Genomic DNA, 13,137 nt, shown 5'->3' with positions numbered 1-13,137 from the left:
CAGAACATTCCACCCTAAAACAACAGAATACTCATCTTTCTCAAGTACACACAGAACTTTCTCCAGAATAGAACACATACTGGGTCATAAATCAGGTCTTGACTGATAACAAAAGACTGAGATTATTACCTGCATGTTATCGGACCATGAAATTGAACTCAATCACAGGAAAAAAGTCTGGAAGGAATTCAAACACTTAGAAGTTAAAGAGCATCCTGCTAAAGAATGATTGGGTCAAGCAGGAAATTAAAGAAGAACTTAAACAATTCAGGGAAATCAATGAGAATGAAAACACACTGGTCCAAAATCTATGGGACACTGCAAAGGTGGTCCTAAGGGGGAAATACAGAGCCATCCAAGCCTCTCTCAACAAAGATAATTCCCAAAAGCACAAGCTAAACTTACATCTAATGGAGATGGAGAGAAAAAAGCAAATAAAAAATAAACCAAGTAGGAGAAGAGAAAAAATGAAGATTAGAACAGAGATCGGTGAAACAGAAACCAGAAAAACAGTAGAACAGATCAATGAAACTAGAAGCTGGTTCTCTGAAAGAATTCGTAAGATCGATAAACCTCTGAAGTGGCGGGGGTGGGGTGAGAGGTCGGGGTACCGGTGGTGGGTACTATAGAGGGCACGGATTGCATGGAGCACTGGGCGTGGTGCAAAAATAATGAATACTGTTATGCTGAAAATAAATAAAAAATAAATTTAAAAAAACCAACCAACCAAACAACAAAAACCACCTCTGACCCAGACTCATCCAAAAGAGAAGAGAAAGGACCCAAATTAATAAAATCATTAATGAAAGGGGAGAGATCATGACTAACACCATGGAAATAGAAACAATTATTAGAAATTATTATCAGCAACTATATGACAAGAAATTAACTTAGGCTTTTTTTTTTTTAAGATTTTTATTTATTTGTTAGAGAGAGAGAGATACAGAGAGCGAGCACAGGCAGACAGAGCGGCAGGCTGGAGGCAGAGGGAGAAGCAGGCTCCCTGCTGAGCAAGGAGCCCGATGTGGGACTCGATCCCAGGACGCTGGGATAATGACCTGAGCCGAAGGCAGCTGCTTAACCAACTGAGCCACCCAGGCGCCCCTAACTTAGGTTTTTTAACTCAACATCTGATCTTTGAGTGGAAGACTAGGTATTTCTATTTACTTTCATTGACTCCTTTCCTATGTAAGAACTGAAAATGAGGCGTGAACCCTGACCTAAGTAAAATCCACTAATGTCAGTAGTGCAAAATCACTACTTTCAACAAAAGTTTCTTTGCACATACCAGCTCGGACCCCACACTTGCACAGATCTAGATTTTGATTTGATGAAGCCCTTTGATTGATTTGAGGAAGTCCTACAGTCTTTGAGCCCTCTTCAAGGAAAATGCACAAAGACAACTAGGTAAAAACAAGAGGCCTGTGCAAGAAGGGAGCCCAAGATGAATGCTTCATTCGCACCTTGAGCGATCTGCCTCAGCAACACGGCGCTCTCTCTTAAAGGAAGGAGTGCCTACCAGGAGCCTAAAGAAATTCTATCTTATTTCCTTAACAAGTGGTCAGTAGTATGATCTTTTTAAAATATTTTTCCCCCCGTTGTCATCTTATCCCTGGATTTCTAATTTAAAACAGAAAACTCATCTAATTCCTAGTATTATCCTAGATAAGAAATTCTCTCTCAGACATATAATATCCCAAAACAACCCCAAATAAGATAATGATGTTTTATTTATGGAAAACTCACAAGGTTTGATTGCCTTAGCTTTCTGTATTCCCAGGTCAGTGAGTATTAATGTATTCCATATTTTGTTGCTGTTTTCCAGTATTAAACATATCAACATTTTACACTGGAGTCATAAAAGTTAGTGAGATAGTTCTGATGAATAGCAATAAGCCAGAGTAAAGAATAATGCATAACATGAATTCCTTAGGAAATCAATTAATATTTTTATAAGCAGTAGTAAAAATATGATCAAGGGTTAGCAGAGAGTGAGGTCAGCCTATTTGATACCCAAATATATTCTTTGTTGAGTTCCATCTATCAATGTAAAAATATTCTGTGCTGTGTCAAAAATGAAATCTCAGTACCCCTAAGACTAAGACATTTTATATTTCAGGACGTACAAAATTCTAGTTTGGCTGCATAGCCTTTGACAGGTACATAAACTGTGATTCTTAAAGTACTTCCTGGTTCCTAATTAACTTTTTTGTGGATCCCTGAACTTAGTCTATTTTGTTCTGAATTATGTATTTTGTGTGCAAGAAAAACACTGTATATTGTGAATTTCTTGATGAGGTTCTTGTAAGCAACTCTAATGCCAGGGTAAATAATGATTAATATTTGAAAATAAAAGTGCTAGTATATTCGTATTACTTCTACATAGTTTTCATCCCTCTGTCCGTCCGTCCATCCATCCATTTAATGAATGTTGAACTCCAAATACATGGATTTATTGAGGACAATAATGTCAAGATTAAGGATGGGAATATAAAGATTAAGGATGGGAATATAAAGGCATGAGACAAGTGTAACACTTCAACTTGAATTTTAGTATATGGGACTTAAGCTCAAACAATTCTTTATAATGGTAATAAATTTGCTGGAACCATCACACATCTATCAGGCTTTCTGAGATGGACTGACATTATTATCATTTAAATAGAAATCCTTGTCTGTATGTATTAGCTAATGTGCACTGCTCTCCAGGTAACAGTTAAGTGTAGAGATACAGTAGAGCGAAGAATCAGGTAATCTGATTTTCTGATGGACGGCACTACATGTTTGAATAAGAGAGTCAAAAGTACTAACCAAAGCACCTACTAAGAAGCCAAAGATAATCAAAATACTGAAATCTGTTTCTTTAGATGCAAACCACATACAACAGGAATCATGGGTGTATGAAGGACCATCTAAGCATGTCGCAGTGAGCTGACTGACAGGAAGACAACATGTGTAGCTGTGGCTCAGCTCTGAGAATGGGTGTCCATGGGCACATTACAAGTACTTCTAAGGCCTAGTTTGATAACATCAAGCATTTCTTGGTTACCTAGAAAATAAGAGTTGGGCTTTTTGAATCTGTTGGTAGTTGAGAAAAAATTAGCACAGGTAGACTCATAGATATCTTACTTTAAACCTGTAAACTACAACCTAGGAAGCACCGTGGATAGTAAGGTCTAGAGTGTTTTCACATCTGAGACTCTATGATTCTTCCATAGCTTTGTTGCCAGTGACTTTCCTTGAATACCGTGTAGGGTGAGGTGCTTACTACTTCCCGAGGCAGCCCATTTTACTGTTGGTTGTCCATGGTGTAAGGGCAAATATTAAGCAGAGATTCATCATTCTTGAACTTCTACTTATTGGGTCCTGTTCTCTCTGAACAACATGAACTAATCATGATTTCTACCACACAATGACTTTCCATTACCACCCTTGAATCCAGAAAAGACTGGCAGCTTATGAGAATGAACAAATCATGGCAGAACTAAATACATCAGAAAAGGGGGAAGAGAAAAAAGGAAAAGAGAGCTTCCAAATCTGTTGTAATAATGGTCCACTTATATGCGACGGCTAATACACAAATGTGGCTCTTGGTTACTAACCAGTCTCAGAGGGACACTTTATTACTTGCACAATTTACAGTGCCCTCAAGGACAACATTCCTCAGAACGAGCACAAGTGCTCCCGTTGCAAAGGTCAGCATGGAAGAGCCACCATGTTATCTCATAGAAAAGTCCATTGGGATGTTCTGAACCGCAAGCATCAAATTTCCTGTATAATGACCACAATGAAAATGAATGATAGTCTGTCAAGGGACTATGTGGGAGAAGCAATTCTTTGAATGGCTAAAATAGTGACACCTAGATACATAACTCCTTGCTGTAGATCTGGCTTGATCATATGAATGAGCCATTTTGGAAATGGATCTTCTAGCCCCAGTCAAGCCTTCAGATAACTGAAGCAACCCTGCTCGACTGTGGCGTCATGAGACCCCGAGTCAGAGCCAGAGCTACCCAGTTAAGATACTTATTGACTCCTGATGCCCATTCTGTGGGATAATGTTTAATGAACTAAATGGTTAAAATTTGGGGTGATTTGTTATGCAGTAGTAGAGATGTAATATACAAACTGACAAGCCTACCCCCCAAAAAAACAAAACCAGATAAATTAAAATAAAATAAAACCCATCACTTTGAATTTCAAAAGGACAAAAAAACATCTGGAAGACCGGTCTCCTCATTTAGGTAAGGTTTACCCCCAAACTCTTTAACCCTAAGGTATGAAAGCAATTCAATTCACTCCCAAAGTAATTTTCCATGACTTGGAGCTTAAATGTGTACGTAACTTACTTACAATGTCACATTGAATGAGAAAAAGGAAGACACAGCTGTTCAAAACTTTAAATTACATAAAACCCTCAAACTTCTTTAAAGCAAGGTACACAACGGAATGCAGAAGATGGGCCAAAGAAACTCTTCTCCTCACAGAGAAAGTTAAGACCTTAAACTCCAACTTTTGAGAATGGAACAACAGTTGGCAATTAGCAGGCAGAAGCATACAATTTAGTCATTAGTTAGAAAGTGTTGTAACTCCTTTTAAAAGAAAGCATTCCCCAGCATGCTGGTCTCCCAGCATTTGGCAGCTGGCTTAGGCCACACACAATTGGTGCAGATTACATGGTACGTGATGAAGACCTGGCTGGAAAGTGTAGGTTGACTTCTAAGATTCCTAAAGCTAGCACACGTGACTTGTTCCCATTCTAATGCCATCATGATTATTAATCCAGAGGCATTTTTCTCTGAGTAGGCATCACAGTATCTCAAGGTTTTTCCACATCTACTTCCTCTACTTTATGGCTCAACCCAGGACTTTGCAACCTCACAGATGGCTTTACTGAGGACAACAGACACGAACCTCTGCAAAGGTGACTTAGAGCCCTCAGGCTAAAATTAGGCCCGGGCAATAAGCCTCTGCCAACAGCACTCCTTCTACAAAGCTCCTCATGAAGTTGCAATTTTAAAAGAAATGTTTTCCCATCAAAATTCAATAGCATTTTATAGGCACATATACTTTCTTCCTTTTCTGGCCTGCATGGAATCTCATATCAGGATTATTAGCCATTTGTCACTTCAACCTATAATTTAGCAAAACTTTTTGTGTTTGAGTTATGCTTCCCTCACACCTCCCCTGTCAGCTTGCAGCCATAGATTCATTCAAGAATCTGGGTCATACTGGTTGACCGCGTAGAACAAACATTTTCCATGTTTCTTATTCTGCTTCCCTAAGAGGCACCATTAGTTTTGCTCCTCTCTATGTAAAATGATTTTTATGACACAATAACATTTCAAGTTTTCCATATTAATCTTCATTTTATTTCTTGAAATACTTAGGCAAACAATTCCGCTAAGACATCACTGATGGGAAATTCCTTTTCTCCTTTACTCTGTCTCCTTAAAGCCAACTCTAAAAAAGTAATAAATGTTTTCTCTGAATCAGCTGAGCACTGGAAAAAAAATGTTTACAAGTCTGGCCTAGTAATCCACAATGTCTTAGAGAAAACATGGTGACAAACAATGAAAGCAGAAACTCTTAGTAGGACCCTCTCCTCCCCATCAATGAATATATATGTGCATATCTGGGATCCTGTATCAGAATTTAAAAGTCTATTTTCTTTTCTTTTTTAAGGATGTTATTTTTCAGTAATCTCTACACCCAATGTGGGGGTCAGACACACAACTGGGAGGTCAAGAGTTGCCTACTCTTCTGACAGAGCTAGCCAGGCACCCCTAAAGGTCTGTTTTGTTAAACATCAGTTTGAAGATGTCTGAGTGCAAAGGGAAAATGACAATAAAACAAATATATCATCATTGCCAATTTGCTAAAAGGAAACACAGAAACAATGACACCCAGAGGTGTAGGTGGTACTTACCCCACAGCCCAGACTGCTGCCTCCTTCACAAGTGACCTTCCTCATGCCCGGCTCTGGAAGCAGCCCTGCTCCGCAGCCAGGGCTAGGGCACAGCACCCCCCCCATCTGAAGCACACACTCTTCAGCGCCATATTGCTGGTACCGGTTGTACTGTTCAAAAACCAAAAAACAAAAACACATGAGTTTTTAAAACTCCTAAGACTAAGATGGGCTGTTTTAGCCAAAATGTTAATGGTTGGTGGTGTGTGGATTTTCTTGTTCACGTGTTTTGGTAAAGAAAGGGGGTGGGTGGGTGGATGAGGTATGATCCAACATAAAGAAAGCCTTCCCAACTGCAATCGGCAAAACAGATAACTCTGTATTTTTAGGAAACTCCCTCCCCATCCCCAAAGTTTGTTCTTTTAATATTACTACCATCAACTGCATTTAATAGTCTTAATTCACACAGATTTTAGGAAATATAGCTATATTTTAAGTTATGGACACACAACGCATCATTATCAAGCTCATCTAGTGGTAATTTTCATGCCTCTCTTGGGAGTCTATGGGCTTTTTTAAAACCATTTTGCAAATAGGTCCTGATATTCCATCCTGTGCTAACTGTGGGCAGCCCAAATGATATCTGAGCATATCTGAGCAATACTGAGCACATTCAGCTTGAAGAAGAAGGGATTCTTTCCCTTTCATTATTATTCTCTTACTTACAGCATGTTTCTTTTATCCCTGAGTTTATCACGCTGTTGCGTGGCTCAACGCCCTCCCTGGTTTCCCCAGCCTGTAAAATAGAACCAGACAGGGCAGTGTCTAGGGTCTTCCTGTTGTAGCCCTGTTATTGTTCTCCTCGTGTTATCTGATCATATTTGCTTCTAAACTCAGATCAAGTCAAGTGAATTTGCTCAGGTGTGAATTATTTTATGCAACATTCGGTGATCATCTAGTCTGTATGTGTCAGACCCTACTGTGGGCGCTGGGGACACAGCAGTGAACAAAACAGACACCTCTGCTCTCGTCCCCATGCCTCTAACAATAAATGCTGAAAGGTTATATTTCGGAAGGAGAATAAAAAACAGAGAAGAAGCAGAGTTCGGAGACAGTGGGGACTATAATTTTGAAGAGGTGATTAGGGGATGGGGGATGCCTTATGAAGAGGGTACGTGGAAGCAAACATCTAAAAGAGATTAGAAAAGCAAACCATGTGGCTACCTGTGGGAATGGGCTTTCAGGTCAAGGACAGAGCAGCACCAAGAAGTAGAAGCCACAATGCACTTGGTGCTCTGAGGTACAGCAGAGGCCAGTGTGGCTGAGTGACAGCAGCCAGGGAAACGGCAGAAGACGTGTCAGAGAGTTCTTGGGGGTCTGGGCTGTGAAGGTCCCTGAAGGCCACTAGGAGAAGTCTGGCTGCTATTCTGAGAGATATGGGAACCACGGGAGACTTTGGAGCTGTGGGGTGACATCATTTGACTAATCTTTTAAAGACAGCCATCTGGCTGAAATATTCAGAATTGACTCTCACGGGCAAGGATGGAAGGAGGAAGCAGAGGAGCAGCAGGAGGTTTTCAGCAACCCACATGAGAGACGGCGACGGCCTGAACCAGCAAGCGAGCGGTGGTGGGGGCGGGGTGTCGGCTGGATATATTTTGAAGGCAGAAACGGCAAACGTTTTTAGGCAAATTGGATACATGGCATGAGAAAAAAAAGCATGAACGTAATGTTTTTGTCTGAGGAGACAGGAGGACAGACAGACAGACAGACACACACACACAGAGAACGTAAGAGACAGAGAATGAACTACAGAGACATGGGAAAACCTAAGAAAAAATGGGTGTGTCTGCATATGTGTGAGTGTGCATGGGCATGTGTGTGTGTAGGTTGGGAGTTGGGAAAAGGAGTCGGGACTTCTCCTGTGCTCATCTGCAGTTTGACAAACTGCTACATGGTAAGATGCTGCGCAACTAACTGAATATGAGTTTGGAGTTTAGGAGAAAGAGAGGGTTGGAGACACAAATTTTGAAATCATATGTGCATGGAAGGCTGGGAGGAAAAGGGTTAGCCTCAGACCTCCCATGCATTTGCTCATTCCTCTGCCCCAGGAAAGAAAGAAAGATGGCTTGGTCAAATCCTTTTGCAAACATGCTAATGGCGCATCCATACAATGGCATTTACCAGAAAAGACTTCTTAACTATGGGATACATTAAGCAGGAAATGCTTCCGTGGTGAATGATTCCTCGAGTGATGAATGATGAGACAGTTTATATAATTGAGAGATTTCATGTTAATGATCATTTGGTGAACTTCTGAGACCTCATTTATTAGGTCTGGCCTCGAGTACACGCCGTAAGATGCTGAGAAATGACCCAGGACCATGCTAAACGACCCGCCCTTCTCTGTGCTTTGTGTGCGCCTCATTATTGCCCGCATCCTTGAAGTTATTAGTAAAGCTTGACACAAGGCTACATCTATGATTCCTGTGAGTCTGATTTGACAATCCAACTCTGTGTTATCTCAGGAGTCATGAGGCTGGCTGAGTCTATCTAACCTTTGTAGGGGAGAAGAGAAGGAGCCAGAAAAGGGGACTGAGAAGAAGCAGCTTATGAGGCAGGTGGAAAATGAAAAGGATGTAGGTGTCCTGGAAGCCATGGGAACAGAATTCTTCAAGGAGGGTGTCATGATATGTCTCAAGAGGTGCACAGAAGCCAATTACTGAAAATTGGTTGAGGTTGGAAATGCAGATGTCACTGTGATCTTGACAAGAGCCATTTCAGGGGAGTCATGGAGCCAGAAACATTAGCGGAGTCAAATGGAGTAAAGACAGAATTGGAGAAAAGGAATTTTAAGAGCTGAGAATGGGTCCTTCTTCCTGTAGGAGTCTGGTTGAAAAGGAGAACAGAAGCATGGGCTAGCAGCTGAAGGGGGGCAGTGGGACTAAAAGGATTTTTTAATTGGAAAAATGATAAGCTTGTATGTTGAAGGGAATGATGGGAAGAGAGGAGAGAATTGATGATGTCATCTAAGAAACAAGCTCTCTCTTTGGGTAGGTGGAGGAGTGGGATCCCAAGGGTGAGTAGAATGGCGTGAAGAGGGAAAGCTGCCATCCTTAGCAAAGGAAGGAAGGCAGAGTATCTGGCCCCGGTTCAGAGAGACAAAGGAAGTGTTGGTGGAAAACTGAGAAGAAAAGAAACGTGTCAATGATCAGGGGAGAGGAAATGGAAGGAGGCAGCTAGCATTATTGCAACCCGTTTGTAGGCAGAGATTATGAACTGCAAGAAAAACTAGTCAGTAGAATTTTATGTTTTTCTCTAACACCTGGCTGCAAAATACAGAGTAGGCAGGAAATTGGATTTAAGCCAGGTGGGAATTTGGTCAGACTTACATAAGAGACCAAGACACTCTTTAGTCCCTCCCAACACCTATGTGCATCCCTTCATGCAACTGTGAATGAACTCAATAAATATGTATCAAACCCCTCTGAGGTGCTCAGCTCGGTGCTGTACCACTGGACAGTTCAACCTTCATGCCTTGGCCTATCCAAAATGGGTACAAAGTTTTAGTTTTCAAGATGAGTAAGTTCTGGAGATCTAACGTACAAAATGGTAATATAGTGAATAATATAATACACTTGAAATTTGCTAAGAAAGTAGGTATTTCAGAACTACAAGGCTTTTACTTAACATTTTCTATTTCACATCTGCATCTCCCTTCTTCTACATTGCTTCTTAAGAACACGGAGGATGATGGAAGAAAAAAATATTCCACACTAGCTCATTTGCTTGATCTCACACATATACAAAGATATTAGAATAACACCATCGATATCATTATGAATATGATTGCTAAAAACCTTACATATTTTCATATGCTATACCATTTCTTCTGTCAGTTTTTCTAATAACTGGACTGTATATATATATTGTTGAAACATATGGCTATTCTATATTATGCTTTTTTTTCTTAATTTTCATGTTATCTTGGGTCTAAACACACACACACACACACACACACACACACCCCTCATGTTCACCACCAGTCTTTGTGTTAATGTCTCTCTACTAATTTTGGTTGTCAGAAGTGCATTCTCCAGTAAATTCCTCAGAAGGAGTGTATGGGGAAAATACTCACTGAGGTCTTACATTTGGGTGACAGTTCCCTTGGGGCCTTTATTCTTGAAAATATGTTTGGCTGGATATAAAGTTATGGGCTCACAGTTTTCCTCCCTTGAGCACCTTTACTGTCTCATTCCATGTGCTTCTGGTGTAAGGAGTTATGGACAAGCGTGATGACAATCTGTTCTCTTTTTTTCCCTTTACAAATTGAATTGATAATCTTTTTATCCAGATGCCCAAAGGATTTTTTTTTTCTTTAGAAACTATAGTTTTGTTAGAATATATCTTGATGCTGGTCATTATTTGGTCAATGTACATGATTTAAGGAAGCTGTTTTGAATTTAATTTTCAGCATTTGCTCTAGTTCCTTGCTTCAATGTGTTTCTTACAGGATTTGTAGTATACATATATTGGATCTTCTTTACTCACTTTCTCCATCTGTCAACTTCTCTGGAATCTGTCATCTCACTTTATTTTCATGTTTTAGAAGTTTCTTCTTTTTCACTTCCTATTTCTCTTAAGACAATATCTGTTATTTATTTTTATTTGTATAATTTCTTAATCATATTGTCCTTTTGAAATGGTTACTCTAGTTCCCACCTGATGGACTGTTTTCTTGTGTCTCAGGATGTCATTCTGTTTTCCATTCTCTGCAGCCTCTTCACACTTTGTATGGGATTTAACCTTGCTTCTTCCTGTTTCACAGTTATATGTGAAATCCATTCTCCTGCAACTTTAGAAACAAGTAGGATCCAGCATAGATCTTGGTGGCTCTAGAACTTCCTTTTCTGGTGTGTGGAGCTCCTTTCTCTGATTCCCAAGCTCTGCTGCCTCATTTTTAACTGGATTTTCTCTTTCCTGATCCCCTTTTCTATTCCAAGCACGTTTCTGCCTTGACTTGAAAGAGATCTTTTTTTTGGTTGTAGGATGAATTAATGAAATCTAACTCCTATGAGCACCAATTAATTAAATACTTCCAACAAAATAATCAATGGCAATGGGAATTAATAACAGTGATGGAGGATGGATTTCTATTTTAAATAAATGGCTCCCAAGCAATTGGCTATTTTCTGTTTTAACGAAATATCCCCTATCTAATTTAGTGAAGCTTTTTTACTACTATGAGGATAGCTTTTATCTACGAAGAAGTTAACCTATGGACAAAGTCCAATAACCCTTTAGCAATTCCTGCTGACTGCATTCATAGTGGCCTCAGATACTGACAAAATGTGGAATTATGTTCTTCTTTCCATTTATTAGCTAAGGAACTTATAAAAAATGACTATATTATAGTCATTCTATTTGCAATACACTCAAGAGAATTTGAGCATGCAATTTCTTTTCTAAAGGAAGACAAATATTTTAACTTATATACCTGGTAATTTCCGATAATTAAAAAGCACACATATCTGAAATAAAACCTATGCTTATTGAGTGCATTACTTTTTTTTTTCTTAACCATGAAATTTATAAGAACAAACATTTGACCTGAAGATAGTAATGAGTTAGTATTCACAGAAAGCTTCATATCCTAAGGAAAGAAATTAGACATGTAATTATCTGTAAGTCATTAGAGATACTTATTTGATTCCCTTCAAGATAGGGCCCACATTTCCATGGCTTCCTTTCAGCCACTTACTGGCACGATGTTAAAAATAGGTTGAAAGAACCCGACTATATATTTCCTAGAGAGTTGTAACAAATCAGTACTAAGTAGAGCAGAATATCTATATTCATCTAAGTACAAAATACACACAATTAGTAAAGTGATAAATGGTCCCCAATCAGGGAAAGTGAGCAGATTCTGATCAGTTCGTACTACTTGTGTCATATTTAAAGGCTTTCTTCACTTGTCAATAATGGAGAGCATTTTATGAACAGAACTGAAGGAATGTGATTAATTTGTAATGTGTATTAAGTCTGTGTAGAATCTACTCTCAGGTGAGCTCAAAATAAATTCTCTAAAAATCCCTGATTTATTGTTTGTCTTTGGATTCACGATGAGTGACTGTGTGCGCACCTGTGTATGTGTAGACATATTCATCCTAACCTGCAACCAAATCTGTTTAAGCTATTAAAACTAGTTTGTCAATTTATAGATATATTTTCATAAAATGGATAATCCACAGACAGATGACTGAGATAATTTAGAGTCAAAACATGATGTTCATAAACATTTTTGAAAATAAATATTAACAAAAGGCATACTACTTTGCCCCTAAGGAAAAAAATTTTGAACATTTCTTGTATTTCATCAGATTATAGTGAAAATGCATTCCATTAGTATGACCTATCTAGGTAAAAATCTCAACTCATTGCTATGGCTTATGTTTTATTTATTTGAAGAGTAAATTACTCAGTCTTTGTGTGTATGCTCATGGATTCTCCTAAGAATGGAATTTTTTTTTTAAGTACAAAGTTCATAGAAGTTTCCATAAACTGATATTTTAGGAATCTGAATAATGAATCATGGGAGAGTACAATCAAGGAGAGGTTGTATTTTGGTGGTCTGTAGGTAGGTAGAAGAGTTGAGTTGGGTGGAATATTGTTCTGTAATGAAGCAAGAGTCACAGGTTCAAATCCCACATGGGCCAGCTGGTTTCCTCTTTCTTAGTGGCCACTGACTGCTTGCTAAAGACTCGTGGTCACTCGAGGGGTCGGACTGGGAAGGATCTGCACCTGACTATCCTGCACCACTGGGAAACCACCCAAAAGACCTGTGTGGGAAGACACAGACCTCTTCGTCGTGATACTGGACTTGCATGCTTTCCTAAGAAAATAAAGCAAAAAGGAACCCGAATTTTAAAAACCGCAGAAAATCTGAAGAAAGGAATACTAGGTAAATCTAAAATCTGAGAAAACTGGCAAATGTTCTGTCAAAATGAGTCACAGCTTGTCAGCAGTCCAGGAGATCTGTGGCAGCTTTTCAAATTCTCTGAGCAGGGAAGGAGGCTGTTTTTGTTCTGCTGTGGAATTTTCCAGAGCGTCCTTTTGGGGGCACTCAGGTATAGCTACAAAACAAATCCTATACAGGCTGGGGCCTGTCTTGCTTTCTGCTCCCTAAATTCTGGCTTCTGCGAAGTCTTAGCCACAAGCACCCAGGGATT

The 13,137-nt window shown here is 39.4% G+C and overlaps 1 protein-coding gene across 3 annotated transcripts in view; it reads right to left on the bottom strand.

Moving 5' to 3' along the window:
* Positions 1-13,137, bottom strand: part of PRKN (parkin RBR E3 ubiquitin protein ligase) — an 813,183-nt gene that overhangs the window by 134,589 nt on the left and 665,457 nt on the right. For all 3 annotated transcript variants that reach the window (XM_082731173.1, XM_082731172.1, XM_082731171.1), the window contains one exon: positions 5,930-6,079. In XM_082731173.1, the coding sequence (XP_082587299.1) occupies positions 5,930-6,079 (150 nt within the window). The remainder of the gene's footprint in view (positions 1-5,929; positions 6,080-13,137) is intronic.

Source organism: Mustela nivalis (assembly GCF_964662115.1).
Source record: "Mustela nivalis genome assembly, chromosome: 5".
NCBI classification, from domain to species: Eukaryota; Metazoa; Chordata; class Mammalia; order Carnivora; family Mustelidae; genus Mustela; species Mustela nivalis.
The sequence above is the reverse complement of the archived record's forward strand: the minus strand, read 5'-3'. Positions and strand labels throughout refer to the sequence as shown.